Genomic DNA, 18,880 nt, shown 5'->3' on the forward strand with positions numbered 1-18,880 from the left:
ATCATCTGCATTGATGGTATATGATTATCCTCCCAGAAATTTCAGTTATGATTTTTTTGAAAACTTTTGGGGGGTACAATACAAATTTCAATCAAATTTAGGGGCATTTTGGGAATATCTGACCAAAATGGAGGGTTTTATTGAGCATTTTGAAGAAATATGACAGGTTTGTTGGCCAATTTTGAAATGTGAAGGAAATTCCAAAAAAATTAGGCCAGTTTGTTCATTTTTCCCTTTTTTTTATGACGTATTGTGTTTGTGGATGAATCAAAATAAACAATTGTAAGAGGAGATAATATACTATACTTTCTCATAACATAGTTATATCCATAATATTTTGACATTTGGTCAACATACTACAGTAACTTCTTTTGGTTATTTTTCAATTTGTATGCACAATAAGGGCGAGTGTTAATGTAACGCTAGGTTGGATTGTACAGTTCTCTTTCTCATGGGACAGCATGCTTTCTTCAGCTATCTTTCCTGTATTGCAATGTCAATAGAATCAGGAATACACATATTAACAACCACTATATATACAGAAACAAGGGCAACAGCTATAACAAATAGCCAGGGAAATCATCATCTTGTTTCTTCATAGCATCATCATTATCTTGTTTCAAAGCATCTTCCTTTGCAGTAGTATCAGCATGTTGTACTTTCTTCCTATGCCCCCATAACCAGGCTGCTAGATTGAAGGGGAAAGGTAGGGAGGCATCCCCCACTTGCACTCCTAGGCCCCCGCCAGGGGCATCCTGAGAGAAGAATGAACCTTGTTCTTTTCTTGCAAGTGGCACATGGTACTCATCAAGAGGCACAGAGGCAACTGGTAGTGCAGGCTCATCCTTCTCACCTCCCTCCCAAGCTTTTGAGCGCTTCAGAGAAACCCTTGGATGATGGAAGTACTTCTCAGGTTCTGGATGGTAATCCTGCATATGGCAAACATAACTTACAGTTGGTTAAAGCTGAGGCAGGGCTCCTCTTAAAGCTCCTTGACCAGCCAGTACTTTACATATCATGAAAATATATTCATCTTCTTATATAAAGGAGTACATACTGCTCAACCAAAATAACTCGGACAGTACACAAACATTATCCCTTACCAGACCAGCATGCATACGCCTGACAAATGAATTGAACTCCCGCCAATGGTTTTCCTGCATCAAGTCTTGAGACAGACGCAGGTAGGTGAAGGAATAAACCCTTTTGCTTGGGGGATCCGTTCCACTCACACCTTCTGGCCTTACATTCTTAAGAATCTGATCAAAGGCTGCTCGATCATAGCGGGGAAGGGCATTTTCACAAGAGACATCTATCCCTTCATTCCAAGCAGCATTTAGAACCTGAACATCGCACAACCAAGCAATTTGAAGTCATTTTTACAAACCACCATGTCTTTACCTATGCCCACATTGATTATGCTATTATTCAAACCAGCACCAATTTTTGAAAATGAGGAGTTCTGTACCTGTCTAACAAGGCCCTCTGGTCCACAACGAGCCTCCCAATAATGCTCATCATCCCTCATTTCAATACATGTGAAGTTCAAGATTGCTTCATGCCGAGCAAGCATCTTTGCAATAGGCTTGTATCCATCTCTTTCCCGCAGGTTGTAGTATCCAGCGGCAAGCTCTGCAGCGTGATTTCTGGAATTGTACCACCAATGGATACCTGCAATCTGCCATGCCTATATACTCAGGCAAATGACGCATTGTAGAAGATACCGATAGAGACTTAAAGATGATACAAACAACATTAAAAAAGACTGACTTGTTACAGACCATATGAGTCTATTATTGCATCCATGACCTGACCTATTCAAGCTGTTACTCGATGTGCAACATATTGCACATGTCATGTAGCAAGAGCACCGGGACTAATGTGACAAGCACATCTTATCTTCAGATGAATTACATAGTTGACCTTGGAAAACATATAGAGTACAGCAAACTAAGCCAGAATGTAATACCTTAGCTGCCAGTCTAAGCTTGTATCCTTCAAATATATCAGATGCTGCTTCAAGTATCCTATCCCCATGTTTCAGAAGAACGTCTGAATACCACTCCAGGAAGAACCTCCCATAATCTGATGTAAAAGAGCCATGGTTGCGAAAGAAGCCTGTTGACTGAGGCGAATCATTATAGTGGCCAGCATCCTGAGGTCCTGAATAGCCCCATTCATTCTGTCCAATGCCATTTGCAACTTTTTGGAGACTGGCTAGCAGGTACCTATCATAACACTAGGAAAGATAATACCTGTTAGTAATTCCTACCACAGTCAGGCATGCAATTGTAAGGGTAAGGGCTTTGTAGGTATACTATGAGGTTGCCTATGGATGCACCTACATAGGGAGTAATAGTCACTCAAGCAAAGCCGTTACCCTTACAGCAAGAGGGGGTGTGAAAATTTGGATAGAATTGGCACACAAGCAGTTGTCTCTCTTCATACAATGCAACTGCAATACCTGAAACTCACCAATTCCCGGAAAGCGCCACCCATGGCTCTGGGGGAAGGATGGATACCGTAGCTCCCCAGCTGGTCCCAACCCTACTTCTAGCTCTGTGATCATTTCAGATTCCAAAAAGTCCTGCATGTTTTCCTTGAAGCTCCTCATAAAATCTGTGTATGCCTGCAGTTATTCAGAATTATGCAGCCTTTGGCTTCAAATTCTACAAGGCCATGAAAATCGGTTTACAGCCACAAGGAGATTCCTTTACCTCGACAGCAGTTCTTCCCTGGAGTACAGCTATATCATCAATACCAAAACTAAGATACTCCTCATTCCTTTTACCATCTCTGTTTGTGAAAAATATGTCAGGATTAGATTCCCCCTCCTTGAGTACCCATTCTGGCAATCTGATGCAGCAGCCATCACCAACATTTCCCCCACACTGATGGAAAGACATAATTGCTTGTAATTTGAAGCCATAGTCTTGTATAATTCTGAAAAGAGATTGATAGGAAGACCAGTCGTACTGCTTTGGCCCAGCTCTCTCTACAATTCCCCACCAAACATCCACCATTAGCCCATCTACCTGGGCAGCTTTTAGAGCCCGCAAATTGGCGTGTAGCAAATCCAGGTTTCTAAGAACATTGTCATTTGAAATCACGTCCAGCTGGTTCCAGAATGGAATGGCACAAAATCAAGTAAGAGATTTGTCTGACTCAAGGTCAACAATTGTGGGGCTAATAGAACCAAAAAGCAGGAAGAATACCAAAAAGAAGAGAAAAAACAGTTTTGATCGTTTCCGCATACAGAAAGAAGCATGTTCTACGATAATATGTTTATCAGTGGAAAGAAATACAGGATGCTCCTTCATGGCACATTACCGGTAACATCATGTACACTGGTATATAATGTGCAAGCAGAATGTCATTTTCAGAGCTCCGGATATGGGAGGGGGCAAGATCACTTGGGTTTTCTGTCACCTGTACCAGTTAATGGTCCAGTTAAAGACTATGAGACTTCATTGCAGAAAGCACAAGTAGGACACACTTTTGTAGCTTGATTCGTGATACTAGTTACCTCAATTGGATGTGTGTGTTCCTGTTTGTTGGTTTCAAAATGTCCATGACAAGCTTGAGAAACTGTGTTCCCCAAGTTTTGATAGAAACACAGAGTTCTCAATTTTACACCATGGAAAGTTTCTCCATTTGTCTTATTTGGAAAAGATGGTACAACATTCTTCCCTAAGCCTTGAGATTTGAATTGTGTCCTTCGATGAGGAAGGTCCCTAGTCTCCACAGCACCAATACATAGGTTGGCCTTAAAGCTCACTGATAACTCTTCAGATTGTAGCAAGATTCCACACTCCATCCTTGAAGTACTATCAACAAACTAACACATGGCACACTCTTACAAGACAAAATAAACTTTTTCCTCTACAGTATCATTCCACACTCCATGATTTGAGCAACCCCTTGTGGCTAAATTATCATCCTATTAACTCCTGCTGTTTTACTTGTCAAGAAGTACTGATTTTCTTCTCGGATGTATGGTTGCACCAAAAGACGTCAGCAAAAGCCTGCAAAGTAAAAGCAAAATCAGGCCTTCCACATACTGCTGCATGTTTGTAGAGTCTTTCAGACGATAAAAAAGGCCTCTAGAGGGAGCTTCAAAGTAAAGCCAGTAAAACATTCAAACAGAAAACATGCCCTCTGTTTTGTCCTCTGATAACGAAAACATGAGAGCTTGTTGAACATCAGAATCAAGAAACATCGACACAGGACAGCCTCCCATCACATTTATCTTACGAACCAATGAGTAGTGACTCTAAAGCTCTCCGTGATGCATAAGTTACCATCCTAGTATCATAGAGATGCACTCAGCTAAGGCCACCTGAATTAACTCAATGGAGCAAAGCTGGTAGAAAAGTGCAGGGTTATAAACATACAGTTAATCAGATGAAGCCAGTTCGTTTCCTAGAAAACGCAAATTATAAATGATAAAAAATCGCATTTGCTCGCAATGGAACCAAACAATCCAAAGAAAATATGGATACGACAATTTCTCTTCCTGTGCAACTGCATATATGAGACAATAAAAAGGCGATTGATTCGGCAGTTTGAATCTTCTAATTGATTATCTGGTGCAAGATAGAAGTAGGATGGCAACATTATCGGATTACACTGAGTATAAGGTTCTCTAATTGATCATATCCAGTACAAAATGTAGGAACACAGTACCTGATACAACTGTCGCTGCTCATGCGGTATGGTGGCAACAGGACCTCAACTGCGCATGTGAAGCGACAAAGGAAAGCGCCTGCGAGCGACCCACAGGGAGAGAGAGGGCATTCCGGAGAGGGAGACTAATGGTTCCTGAGAGGAGGAGCAAGAATCGTGCTGAATACTTTCCCCTGTCGATGGAAGAAGAAGATTGGCTTATATCTTGTCTTTACACGTCATCTTCGCCTTTCCAACCAACCAAGAGGCACCACAAATACCATAGGATGAATAACATAGACATGCATACATACATTATATATTTTCTCTTTTCTCTTATCTTTTACATCTATATCTACAATGTATCTTGTTGTACAATGTTCCAAACCTAGTGTCTAAAGCAAGGAGAGGAGAGTTGTCGAGTTGAGAATCCCCTCTCGCTATTGATTTATTATTTTTGACTCAAAAGAAGATACATCTTCTATATAATACCTTGACTTGAGATGTTCAAAATCTAGGCTCAAAAGTACGGAGAGGAGATTGAAGTTCGAACCTCCCCTAACATCCCAAACTTACGTTGCCAACTATTTATTTTCAACTCAATAGAAGACACATCTCTCTCTCTCTCTCTCTCTCTCTCTCTCTCTCTCATCCTTTTGTCGAGTTTCTTTTAGGTTATGCATGAGTTTATGCTTTACTTCTTTATTAACATTGCCTTTTAGGGCATATGTTTATACAATGGTGCCATAACAAGGTGGTATAGGTCTCAAAAAGATTATCCATTGTTAACTTTAGTTAAGTGATCCACTTAACCTTAATTTATGTGTATATCTTACTTTTTGAGAAAGAAGAGTTTACATTAGAAAATTAAAGAAAAATAATGCTGTGTGTGTGTGTGTGTGTGTGTGTGTGTGACAAAGGGCATCCTCAACCCTGTACACATATCTTTGTCTTTCTTCTCTATAGACAATGCTCTATCTCCCTCTCCCTCTTCATCCCTGCTCCTCCCCCCCCTCTCTCTCGTCTTTGTGTGCGTGTGTTAGCACACACATCTCGCGTGGTAGGTGGTGAGGCAAATCAGGGAGGCAATGGGGTAGTACATAGGATAATAAGTGCTGCGGGCAAGGCAGCAAGATGGCATAAGTGGAGCAACATGCGGCTGGATTGCGAAGAATAGTAGCATAGGAGGCCTGGAGAAGGCAGTATGAAGGGATGGTGTGAATGGCGTGGAGCAGTGGCACAGAGAGAGAGAGAGAGAGAGAGAGAGAGAGAGAGAGAGAGAGAGAGAGAGAGAGAGAGAGAGAGAGAGAGAGAGAGAGAGAGAGAGAGAGAGAGAGAGAGAGAGAGAGAGAGAATAAGAGAAAAACGAATGAAAATTATGAGAGAGAGATAGGCTAAGAGGAAAAAACAAAGAGTCTTCTATCCACACTAATATTAACGTGATGTTTTGGTTTTTTTTTTTGGGGGGGGGGGGGGGGGGGGACACATGGTGTGCATCCCCCCTCAACTTGCGTTGATTATCCCAAGCGTGCGCTCCCCCTCCCCCAGACCTTCACATTCGTGCAATATAAGATACATTAATATTAACTAGCGTTCCTTGGAACGCTGTCGTGAAGTGGGGCAATAGGGAAGTGAAGCCAATCTCTCTCTCTCTCCCTACCCTTTTCACACCTCTCCTCTTTGTGAATTTTCTCACATATCTATTACCTCTCTCTCTCTCTCTCTCACCTTCTCCCCTCTCCCCTTTTTATCTCTCCCTCTTTCTACAACACCCATCACTTCCTCTCTCCCCTCCTTTCCACCTCTCTCTTCCTCCCCTTGTTTATCCCTCTACTCTATTTGCAACCCCTCACACCACTTTTGCATCTCTCCCCTCTATTTTTACACACACACACACACACACACACACACTCTCTCTCTCTCTCTCTCTCTTTCTCTCTCTCTCTCTCTCTCTCGTATGCATGCACAAAAGGATAGACATGTACTTGCATTTAGGTGTATAGAGACTCGTATATGTATACAACACCTCTCATTATGCACCAGACCTATAAAATTTACCCATACTTGCTTTGCATGTTACAATTAGAAATAATGTTGCACCTGATCACAAACAAAAGACATACGAAATGCATATGTTATATTCTCTCTATCTTGAATCTCTCTTACTATTTTTTTGGCTCTCTCTCTCTACCCCTTTTCACCCCCATTCTCTCTCTGTGACTCCTCTCATACATTTGTTCTCTCTCTCTCTCTCTCTCTCTCTCTCTCTCTCCTCCTCGTTCCCTCCCTCATCCCTTTTCATCTCTCTTCTCCCTCTACAACCTATATGTCTTCCTTCCGCCCCCTTTTTCACCTCTCCCCCTCCCTCCCCTTTCTTACCCCTCTCCTTTACCCCCAACCCCTCCATCTCTCACCCTTTTTACATCTCTTCCCCCCCTTTCACACACACACACACACACACACTCTCTCTCTCTCTCTCTCTCTCTCCCTCTCTCTCATATGCATGTATAAAGGCTAAAAATACATTTGCAGGTAGGTGTACGGACACTCATATATATGTGCAATGACCATGCACTAAACTTGTAAACTTGTATCCATACTTGCTTTGCGCAATAGTTAGAAGTACCTCTATATTATCCTTGGATGTCACAATTACAAAGTCTAAGTGCATCCAAGCATTACAAAAAAACCCTTAGTATTAATAATATACATAGATGAAGTAGAGCCTAAAACCAAAGTTTGTTCTAGAGATTGTGCCAATGCGAACAAAAAAGTAAAAATTTCATGGGGAGCCTAACCAAAATAGAGCTATCTTTTCTTCGAGGAAACACGGGGAAAATTTCCACTCTCCAACACAACATGGTTAGGTGAAGCAAATCCCGTCGCCACTTCTCGCCTTGGCAATGCTATAGGGGGCATGACAATCTTTCCTCTCTTTCTTGCACCTACAATTTTAGAAAGCCACAATGTAAACGTAAACACATCTAATAATTGACAAAGATTACTTAACTTTAGAATAACAATACCTGGCCTAACACCTGCAAACTACTCATCAGGCATTGTCATAGCTTGATGTAGCGTCACAAAGCAACCGAGGTCTTTAAGTTCATACGTCAGCCACCCCCTTGGTATTCTATCAGAGTGAGATCTTCGAAACCTCTTATCCTGTTCAGCTTCACCCATATGCACTCGAAAACACTGAGTATATCCACAATGCACCACCTCAATAAAAACTGGAAGTAAAATCTCTATATTGACATCATCATATAAACGCTCAATGACCCTTGCAAGCATTCTTCTTATAATATCATGCGTTGTTACTGTGCGCAAGATACATTGTAGTTCCTTTTGATACTCAGAAGTTGGATAATAGCCCCAACATGGAGTAGGCATATGCAAAAATGGAGTAAACACTTAAACATAGTGCAGGAAATAATTAGTTACTACAGAGTACATACCAACTGAATGTGGCATAAAGGCCATTTCACATATGAGCCAAGCAATGACTATGAAGCTATCAAATTTCAATGGATACATCCCTGCAAAAAAGCAAGCATACCATTGCACCCTCCAAAAAAACACATATTTGCATGCATCCTTCCAAGAAAGCAATACACCTTATTGCATCTTCTGAAGCACATCCTTGTATACAATGTTTGTTGTGACATTCATAATGCTCCCATTTTCATCTAGCAAGACTCTCACACCACATGAGGATTTCACCCTTGAAAATGCAACATGGTTGACATTCGCATATTCCCAGACAACCTTAGCATCTTAACACACTGCCATAAATGAGAGTAACGTAGTGTTGCATTAACAATATCTTCACGGGAGCCCTTCATCACGATATGAAGGATTTGTCTAAAATCACCTCCAAGTAAAGTGACCTTTCCACCAAATGGTTTATCACAACTCATAATATCCCTTAAAGTTCTATTAAGTGCCTCAAATGCATACCTATGCATCATCGGAGCCTCATCCCACAAAATAAGACTCAACCGTCTCAATAATTGAGCAAGATCGCTCTGAACAGGAATATTACAGGTGGATCGATTACTTAGATCTAATGGAATTTTAAACCTCGAGTGAGCAGTACGACCACCCTGTAGAAGCAAAGCAACAATGCCAAATGATGGCATTGCCAATGCTATATGATGATCACTGCGTTGCCTAGCAAGCAAACACTTATAAAGAAATGTCTTCCCAGACCCACCAGGACCATCCAAAAAAAAAAACATCCCGAGAGTTTGCACCAATACATCCATAACTGTAGTATATGTAACTCTCTGTTCGTCATTCAACATTGCCTCCATAGACTCTATGTTGCTCTATTATATCATATGCATATTCATCTTCTAAAAGAGGGTTAGCACACAACTGAGAATCCATTCGATGAGGCTCTGGCAATCCATCAAAGTCAGACAATCTTCGCCCATGCTGCTGCAAAATGTCATGAAGATGCAATAAAGCCTTGTTTGATGCCTCTTGGTGCAGATTTGCAGAAGATACATGTGTATGCTCCAACTGCAATTTATACAAAATATCCTCTACCATTGGTGCCATAAACCTATCCCAAAGCTGAGCAGGCTGAGCAGGCTCACAAAAGACCAAAATTGTAGCAAACAAAGTACGTAATTAGGCACCAATCTGCACAGAGGCAGCTTCTCCCAAGCACATTGCACACTCATCATCACCCTCTAACACACCCTTTGCAATGCAAGCTTCCTTAAAAGTATTGTACATCACATTGCCAACAATACGCAAATCCTCAAAAGACGTACATCCGCGAGACACAATTAAGAGCATTCACAAGTAATAATACTCACCACATGTAGGCGGCACAAAGTATATTCGACCACATGTATTTCCACGCTTTCTCTTTGTCCACACCTTTCGCTGTGCATTCCACACCCAATACACTAGGAAGTCTTGATAGCGAATAGCTTGAGCCTTTGGATGAACACGATTGCATGCAAACCACTCTGTAAGAGTGGTTTTCTTAACATCTTCATTTTGCATAACATCTGATATATTGTCTGTATCTCGAAACACTACACAAATCTCACCAGGCAAGTGCATAGTCATATATTCACCAACACGCTTCTGAAGCAGAAACATACCATGCATCTAAATAACTCTTGATCTCATCCACTTCACGAATGCTCGTACCATTCAACCCTGAGCTTCCAACAGAAAACTTAATGGTCGCACAATCATGTCCCTTGTATATATACTTATACAAATACTTAACAACTGCCACTGTTGAGCATACCTCAACATTTATATGTGCATTGTATTTCTTACTCAAGTAAGGATTGTATGGAACAATCCATTTATCAATAGTATTACCCTTTATTGTGACTATGTTTCCATCACCTAGTCTTCTATAAATAGGATAGCCAGAGCTATCAACAGTTGTCACATTCACGAACCTCCGAGGAAAATTTTTAGTGCATCGACCCCATCACGCATGCAAGGGCTCTTGGGATTCAATGCACCGCAAGGACCATCTACATTGCACTTTGAGACAGTTTCAAACAGAGTTGAAAACCTTGCTTTATTAGGAAACTCAGCACAAACAAACCTATCATAATGGCATGCTTCAGAGGGTTTAAAAGGGTGCTCCAAAATCAACAAAGTATGAGAATGTGGCAACCCTCGCTTTTGAAACTCAATCACACTAACATAGCTTGCAATATTTCCAAAAAAAATTCATTTTCAACAATGTATGCATCATATCAACATGTTTTTTATGAAAGACTCGAGCAGTCAAATCAGGACGATCATAAGCAGTTTGTCCAGGCAACAAAGCATTAGTTATCTCTGGCCACTTTGGATTACATGTCATTGTTATAAAGAGATTCGGTTTTCCCTTACTTCGCACTATAGCCATAGCATCTTGATACAACTGATACATGTGCCTTGGCCCACCAGTAAAAGAAGATGGCAAAACCACCCTTTTACCAACAGAGGCACCAATAACCAGTACTGGCCCATTATCCATCAATCCCATCATATCTGCCAAGCCTTTATAAACTTTTGAGCGTAAAACTAATTGATTTTGACGACACCAAGCCAACCTACATTGCTCTACACTACAATAAGCATCAACAATAAATTGTTGCAACAATCGACCACCACAACATGCAAACCTCAGTGTCCTCACGTATTTGTAGTCGAAATGCATAAAATTGCATCTGAGTAACATAATCATTATTATACAATTCACATACATTAACTCGAATATTAACATTACTATAAGGCACCTTTACTTGCCAACAATCATCACCCATAGGAAAAAGAAGAACATATAGCATTGGCATATATGCCTTGTGTAAGTTCGAAATAGCAATACATTGTCCATCTCGACCATAAACATGTATATATCGATGATCGAGACTATTCTCATCGCCTTATCCTGGCATGATAGCCGCAACTTTAGTTGCCATTGGAGCTGAGTATTGCCTACTACCCTGTTGAATGCCAAAAATAGTCATTCTTAAATCATGCAAGGGATTGTTTTGCAGTTGCATACCCACGGATCTAAAAGCTTACGCATATACATTGTATTGATGCATCATAAACTGAAGCTCTCCAAGTAAATTTGGCAATAAATTAGGCATTGCACCCAATCAATTAGATAACTCATGCTCAATATCATAAACATAAAGTTGTGCAAATCTTGGTCGTTTTTGTCGTTGCACATTAGGAAGCAGAGGGCCTATACGATGATAAATGGAGCCATGCACTCTAAAGGTATAAGAATTCCGTGCAACAAATAAAAACTCATCAACATTGGCACCAAGTGACACAAATATAAGAGTACTATTATATGCCCGTATATTATTCTTAAATACTCTACTTTGAGGATGTATACCATGCAATAAATCACGCAATGGCTGCGGTGGACGTTGCAACGGTGGCAACGTTACTTTTCCATTCCGACAACAATGTTTACTAAACAAAATCGATCCTTGCACTCACTACAAGATATAGGCCTTATATCGACGTTAAAAGTGACAAAAATGTAAATAAAGAAATTTGCCCCCGTCGTCACAAAAAGCGTCGTTATTGGCGACGCCATAGAACAGTCGGTATTAGTGTCGTTATCAGCGTCGCTATTTGCATCGGTATCAGCGTCGCATTTACCGACGCAAATAACGACGCTGATAACGACGCTCTACGATGCTATATCGATGCAAATAATGACACTCTACGACGCTAATAACGATGGCAATAATGACGCGTGCAGGTAATTTTGCGACGCTAATAGCGACGATAATAGAGGAAAAAAATTTTGTGGCAGGGCAATGTACAATGCTCATGTAAATAAAGACAAAGTATACTTAAATCATAACACTGATACATGAAATAAATACATGATCGCATAATGAAAGCGACTGGTACAATCATGGCAAGATATCACTACTACATAGAAAATTTCTACATAGATTAGGCGACCAAAAAAGAAGGGTGTGTGAGCTCCAGGGACCCAAGGGCGAGCTATATATCCTCGCCATCCGAAAGCTTGTCCTTCTGCAAAGGAGCATCGAACGGACTCTGCAAAAAAAGAAACAACTACACATCAGTCCACCATATAATAATGCATTCTAATTAAACATGGTAACTACGGACAAGAAAGATAAGTGACTTATAGGGCCGCCGTGTCTATACAATCGGTCAATCAATGCAGTGAGACCATGCCTCTCTACATATCGAGTCTCAAGGCGTCGGATTGCGATTTGTAATGGAGTGCTACAAAGAAAACAAAACACTAACTGTTAGGAACATGATTGCCAGTACAAAGGATATTGCAAAAAAATAAGCAAGCAAAACAAAAGAAAAACTTGCAAAGTCCTCCAGATATGTCTTGTGGCCGCCACTCCCAAGATGATGGACCACTCCGACCTCTAGTTGTGCCCTCACCGCCTCGCGCTGCAGACTCCAACGTCCTGGAGAATCTGTAGCCTCCTCCCTCAGTCGTGCCAGTCGTCCGCGTCTAGCCACTCGGGCTTTGCAGCCCCACTCTTGAGTGCCTTGCGTGCGTCAGATCGTCTGTGTGACATATATGCACGTATGCACTCCATCATCCAGCCCGTAAAAAATCTATCTGCTGTGGCTGGAACCGAAAACTCCTCATGCAAGGATGCTACTATGTAGTCCTTGCTTCCCTTCGGTATGTTTTTCCAATGATCTAAAACCTTGTGCCGAAAAACTTATTGGCACAACTCTCTCATGTGAGCCATCAGCCTCCTCCCCATCATTCATGATGATGGCTCTTGACCTATCATTGAGAAGATAGGCATATCCCTTTGGGGTATGCCTAAGATGGGTCCTCTCCCACCTGCAACCACACTCCTAGGCATATCCAGGAGACCCCTATACATTCGGTGTACCGACCGGGGTAGTATCTATCGATATAGCACTCATAGGGGTGCCACTTGCAGATGGTTGAGCAAAAGCCGGAGTAACTAGAGTAGATGTCCCCATAGGTGTGACAAATCCTGGAGGTGATGCAACTCCAGCAGAACGGTTAGATGGAGACACCGCGTCCGTGCCTCCACAGCAACCACTTGAACCATGCTCCTTGGAACCGCCATGAGAGCGAGGATTAGTACATGTATCCCATGCCGACCGTGGGCTCACTGCCTCCATATCTCAGAAGCATCCCCTGTTAGAAGTCAAGCTCCCCGTGTAGTGTGTGACTGTCTTTATGTACTACCGACATGACAGCTAGTGTACAGTTGTCTCCTGCTTGTGACTACATTAAATAAGTCGGTTAGCTAGTCGGTGACCTGACTATGGTTAGTCTGTCTAGTCAGCGGGTCACTTACTCTATGTTACTCCTGTATGTGTGTTTTTACTCTATGATGATATAATGAGAAGAAGTGTGTGGAACCTGAATGGTTCAGTTCGTGCTCAACTCTGTCTTTCTCTCCTCTTTTAACATGGTATCAGAGCCATGAATGGGCTCACTGGTGGAATGCACTCAAGAAGAAGACTTGAAGAGTGAACTGAAGAGCTGGAAAAAGAAGAGGACTGACTGTCATTTCCATCAATGGTCACACAGAGGTATGTACTGTGAAGCATTGGAGTTTCGTTGCTTGAAGCAGGAGCTGTGGCTTGCTGAGGAGTCTTCCAAGGACTGATTGAGCACCAGTGAGTGCATTATGACTACAGTAATGAGCAAGATGTGCAGCAGCACAGATCTGCCCAGCTAGCGTGTTTGCGCCTGTTTTCAGGCTGAACTCCATGGCTGAGATTCAGCACACATGGACTGCTTACCAAGGCTCTATTGAGCATCACCAGGAGTGTGGCTTGTCTGGAGATTCACCAAAGCTCCGTTGAGCATCAACAAGTGGGCAATCTGATCTAAATGTACTCTGAACAGTCTGTGTGGACTGTGCCTATGAACAGGCTGCTCTCATTGGCTGAGATTCAAGGAGTATAGTACTTGTCAGGTGGCATAGAGCTTGGATGCATACCAAGGAAGTTTCTTGAAGGGTATACCTTACTATTGCTCTTGTGGGAGCTCATGTGGGAGGTGTAATAGAGGTGTACAGATCTGAATACACAGGGCTGAACTGTCAGTGAACTGACAGTGACATTGTACACTTGGGAAGTCTACATATTTGGATGCTCTTTGGCATGTACATTGAACTTGGATGTAGCACTTGATGCTTGGTAGAAGACATGTCATACTTCTCGGGTATTTTGACATAAACTTGGAGCTTGAAATGGCCTGATCTGAGAGCCTGTGATAGGCTGAAAAACTGGAAAAAATTTGCAGACATAAAGCACAAATTGGTTATTTCTGAAGAACTAGTTGGCTGGGTTTGTTCCACAGGTACTTGAAGACTTGGTCTATGTGACTGTTGAATGCTTGAGCATTGGAAACAGAAGTAATGCAAATGGTTTATGGATTTTTGGGACTGAAATTAATCCCCGTTGCCAGTGCATTGGCTATTTGAAATCTGGGAATTTATTTACAATATTCATATATGCTGGTTATACACTGTTTTGAGGTTCTATGCCTATGCATGGCTTGACACATGTACTAGCAGTCAACTAAGCAATTTTGGAACATGCATTACGTGTATCCAGGTGGAGTTTGACTTTGGAAGATCTAACTACTGTGGCAGAGGCTCATGGCAGCAGCAGTGTCAGTCAGACAATCCAAATAAAGATAAGGATTGTCACTACTGCGAAAAGTATGGGCATATTGCAAAGGATTGCTGGAAGAAGCAGGGAAATCAGAAGGGCAAGCAGCATGGACATTATGCTACGTCCAGTCAGGCAGATGACTCTGGTGATAGACTGTTTGCCATGAATATGTCAAAGATAAGGCTGCTGAAAAATCATCTGATGATGCAGTGTGGTACATTGACTCGGGGGCGTCGAATCACATGACCCCTCATGGTGATTGGTTCACGGATATGGTGGCTGAAAAGCATGGCTATGTATGCACAGGTGATGACACACAGCATAGCATTGAGCATAAAGGCAAAGTGCCTCTGGTTGTACATGATGGCAGGAAGAAGAATCTTCATGATGTTTTGCATGTCCCTTCTATTATGAAGAACCTATTGTCTGTAGGCCAAATGACAGAGCAAAACTTGCAGGTTCGCTTCAATAAGCATGGCTGCTTTATTGAAGAGTTTGGCAATGGATGCAAGTTGATCGCGAAAGGCCACAAAAATGGAAGAATGTTCACTCTTGATGCTACATTGCCAGAGCTGAACTCTGCTATGTTTGCTTAGGGTTCTGGCACTATCAGGGACTTAGAGATTTGGCACAAGAGAGTGGGGCATGTCAATTTGCAGAGGCTGCAGACCATGCAGAAGAAGCAGCTGGTAATAGGGTTACCTAGATTCCAATATTCAGATATTGGTCATGTATGCGAGGCTTGCCAGTTTGGTAAGCGGTCACGATTGCCGTTTGTCAGGCATGTAAGACAAAGTACACGACCACTGCAGTTAGTGCACTCTGATGTTTGGGGACCAGCTCATAATGCATCTATGGGGGGTTCCAGATACTATGTATCTTTCATTGATGACTACAGTTGATATACCTGGCTTTACATATTGAAAACAAAAGATGAGGTCTTTGCTGTTTTTCAGAAATTTAAAGCACAGCTTGAGAAGGAATTTGAGTGTTACATCTCTTGCTTGAGATCTGATAGCGGTGGGGAGTATGTCTCCAATGAATTTGCTGATTTTTTGGCTGAAAATGGCATTCGTAGGCAGCTAACCTGCAGCTACACTCTGCAGCAAAACGGAGTAGCTGAAAGGAAGAACAGGGTTCTGATGGAAGCTGATAGGGCCATGATGAATGAGAAGCATATGCCACTTTACTATTGGGCAGAGGCTGTTGTGACAGCCGCATATATTCTGAACAGGACTCCCACTGCAGGCATTCATGACATGACACCGTTTGAGAGGCTCCATGGCTATAAGCCGGATGTAAGTCACATGAAGGTCTTTGGCTGTCTTGCTTATGTGCACATTCCAGATGAAAAAAGGAAAAAGATGGATCCCAAAGCGCATAAGAGTGTGTTCATTGGATACTCGCAGGAGAAGAAGGCATACAAATGTTATGATCCCTCTACCAGGGAGACTTTGGTAAGCAGGGATGTCATCTTTGATGAGTTGGGATCTTGGTATGCGTCACCAGTTGCAGTGCCATCCGATATGCCTTCCACTCCTGTTTCTATAGTTGATATGCAGCAGAGCACTGCTATGATAGGACCTATCAGTCAGACAGTATCCCCATGGACAGGGAGATTGAGAAGCTCACCGTCCACTGACACGGGTATGTCAGTGAGGGGGAGACATGATGTCTTGGACAGCAAAGGAAAAGATAAAGTTATTGAGTATGGTATGATGACACCTGGCAGAATGACTTTGGGCTATGAGTCTAGTGATACTTTAGACAGCGAACTTGGTATTCCGACTATCTATATGCCTGGCACGAGGCAGAACAGGTACATTCCGCCTCATGAGAGAGGTGAATCGAGTAGTGCACCACAGCTTAGACGCTCGCAGAGGGTCAGATACCCTGTTGACAGGTTGACATACAGTGGCTACTCTGCAAAGCATTATGCGTACATGACAAAAGTGATGGAGATCAAAGAACCAGGTACTTATGTTGAAGCAGCAAAGGATGAAAATTGGTGCATGGCTTTGGATGAAGAGATGAAAGCCTTGGCTGAAAATGAGACTTGGGATTTGGTACCACTGCCTGAAGGGAAAAAGCCTGTTGGATGCAAATGGATTTATAAAATCAAATGTAAGTCTGATGGCAGTGTGGAAAGGTACAAAGCAAGGTTGGTCGCTAAAGGATATGCTCAGTAGTATGGCTTGGATTATGATGAAACATTTAGCCCGATTGCAAAAATGGCAACCATACGAACTGTTATTGCCTTGGCTGCTGCTAAAGGCTGGAAATTACAGCAGATGGATGTTAAGAATGCATTTCTTAACGGTGACCTAGCAGAGGATGTCTATATGGTTCAGCCGGAAGGGTATGTGCACCCTGATTTTCAGCAGTATGTATGCATGTTGAAAAAGGCATTATACGGGCTGAAACAGGCTTCGAGAGCCTGGCATGCTAGGATCAGCAGTTACTTGCAGAGTCTTGGATTTGTTGTTGGCAGGGCTGATCACAGCCTGTTTACAAAGAAGACTGACAGTGGCTTGGTAGTGCTGGTCATATATGTTGATGACCTGATAATCACTGGAGATGATGACATGGGAATTCAGCATGCTATGAAGATGCTGAAATCTGAATTTGACATGAAAGATCTGGGAGATCTGAAGTATTTCTTGGGTATTGAGGTTGTACCAGCTGAAAATGGCTTATGGCTGATGCAGAAGCACTATGCCATGGAAATGCTTAAGAAGTATGGCATGGGTGAATGCAAACCACTAGATACACCTCTGGACCAGAATGTAAAGCTAGACATGAACACTGGGGCTAAAGTAGAAGAAGTGACTATGTACAGGCAGATGGTTGGCAGTCTGATTTACTTGACCATCACTAGGCCTGACTTGAGCTATGCAGTAGGGCTGATAAGCCAGTTTATGCAGAAGCCGAGAAAGTCGCACTTGGATGCAGTTAGACGCATCATGAGGTATGTTAAGTCCACTGTAGACTATGGGCTGTTCTATGTCAGAGATAAGCCCTTGACACTGATTGGATACACAGATGCAGATTGGGCAGGATGCTCAACTGATAGACGATCTACGAGTGGCTATGCCTTTGGCTTTGGTAGCGGCATGATCAGTTGGAGCAGCAAGAAGCAGCCTACGGTTGCTTTATCTAGTATTGAGGCAGAGTACAGGGGGGCTGCATTGGCAGCATGTGAGATTGCTTGGTTGCTCAAGCTTATGGCTGACTTGGATATTCAGGTTGATGCTCCAGTGAAACTGTTATGTGATAATCTGAGTAGTGTACTCCTGGCCATGAATCCAGTTTACCATGCCAGGACAAAACACATAGAGGTACACTACCACTTTATTCGTGAGATGGTCCTTGCAGGAAAGGTTGATCTTATGCATGTGAGGACTGATGAGCAGGTAGCAGATATCTTTACCAAGTCTCTGGGTAAAGATAAGTTTTGTGGTTTTAGACAGCTACTTGGTGTGCAGATATGCTGTCTTGAGCTTGAGGGGGAGTGTTAGAAGTCAAGCTCCCCGTGTAGTGTGTGACTGTCTTTATGTACTACCGACATGACAGCTAGTGTACAGCTGTCTCCTGCTTGTGACTACATTAAATAAGTCGATTAGCTAGTCAGTGACCTGACTATGGTTAGTCTGTCTAGTCAGCAGGTCACTTACTCTATGTTACTCTTGTATGTGTGTTTTTACTCTATGATGATATAATGAGAAGAAGTGTGTGGAACCTGAATGGTTTAGTTCGTGCTCAACTCTGTCTTTCTCTCCTCTTTTAACATCCCCTTGACCTTGAAGCACTCCCTCCCTCTGGGCATCGACCTCATCTGCTTAAAGTTGAAGCGTTTGATGGCGCCGAAGTAGATCTAATAGAGCGGCCTGACGATGTCCGAGACAGCTCCTGGTCCGCCATGTCTTTGAATCTCACCATCTGATCTGGAGACATGCGCGTGAAGATATCCTGTAACTCCTCATTGCTTATCCCTCGACTCATCCTTATGATCTAAGTATCCAAAAAGGTCACCTGCACAGACAAAAAA

The 18,880-nt window shown here is 42.4% G+C and overlaps 1 protein-coding gene across 1 annotated transcript; it reads right to left on the minus strand.

Moving 5' to 3' along the window:
- Window positions 1–332: 332 nt before the first annotated feature.
- LOC148015953 (beta-amylase-like) lies at window positions 333–4,872 on the minus strand. Its single transcript, XM_087664004.1, has 9 exons — window positions 4,687–4,872; window positions 3,527–4,025; window positions 3,331–3,429; window positions 2,718–3,116; window positions 2,465–2,629; window positions 1,970–2,239; window positions 1,469–1,678; window positions 1,104–1,343; window positions 333–929 (listed from the first exon to the last, which is right to left on the minus strand). The coding sequence occupies exons 2-9, from the start codon at window positions 3,815–3,817 to the stop codon at window positions 558–560; spliced, it is 2,046 nt and encodes a 681-aa protein (XP_087520130.1). The 5' UTR covers window positions 3,818–4,025; window positions 4,687–4,872; the 3' UTR covers window positions 333–557.
- Window positions 4,873–18,880: the final 14,008 nt, after the last annotated feature.

The sequence above is a fragment of the Lygodium microphyllum genome, chromosome 23 (assembly GCF_053477565.2).
Source record: "Lygodium microphyllum isolate KBCC chromosome 23, Lygodium_microphyllum_v1.1.10, whole genome shotgun sequence".
Taxonomy (NCBI): Eukaryota; Viridiplantae; Streptophyta; class Polypodiopsida; order Schizaeales; family Lygodiaceae; genus Lygodium; species Lygodium microphyllum.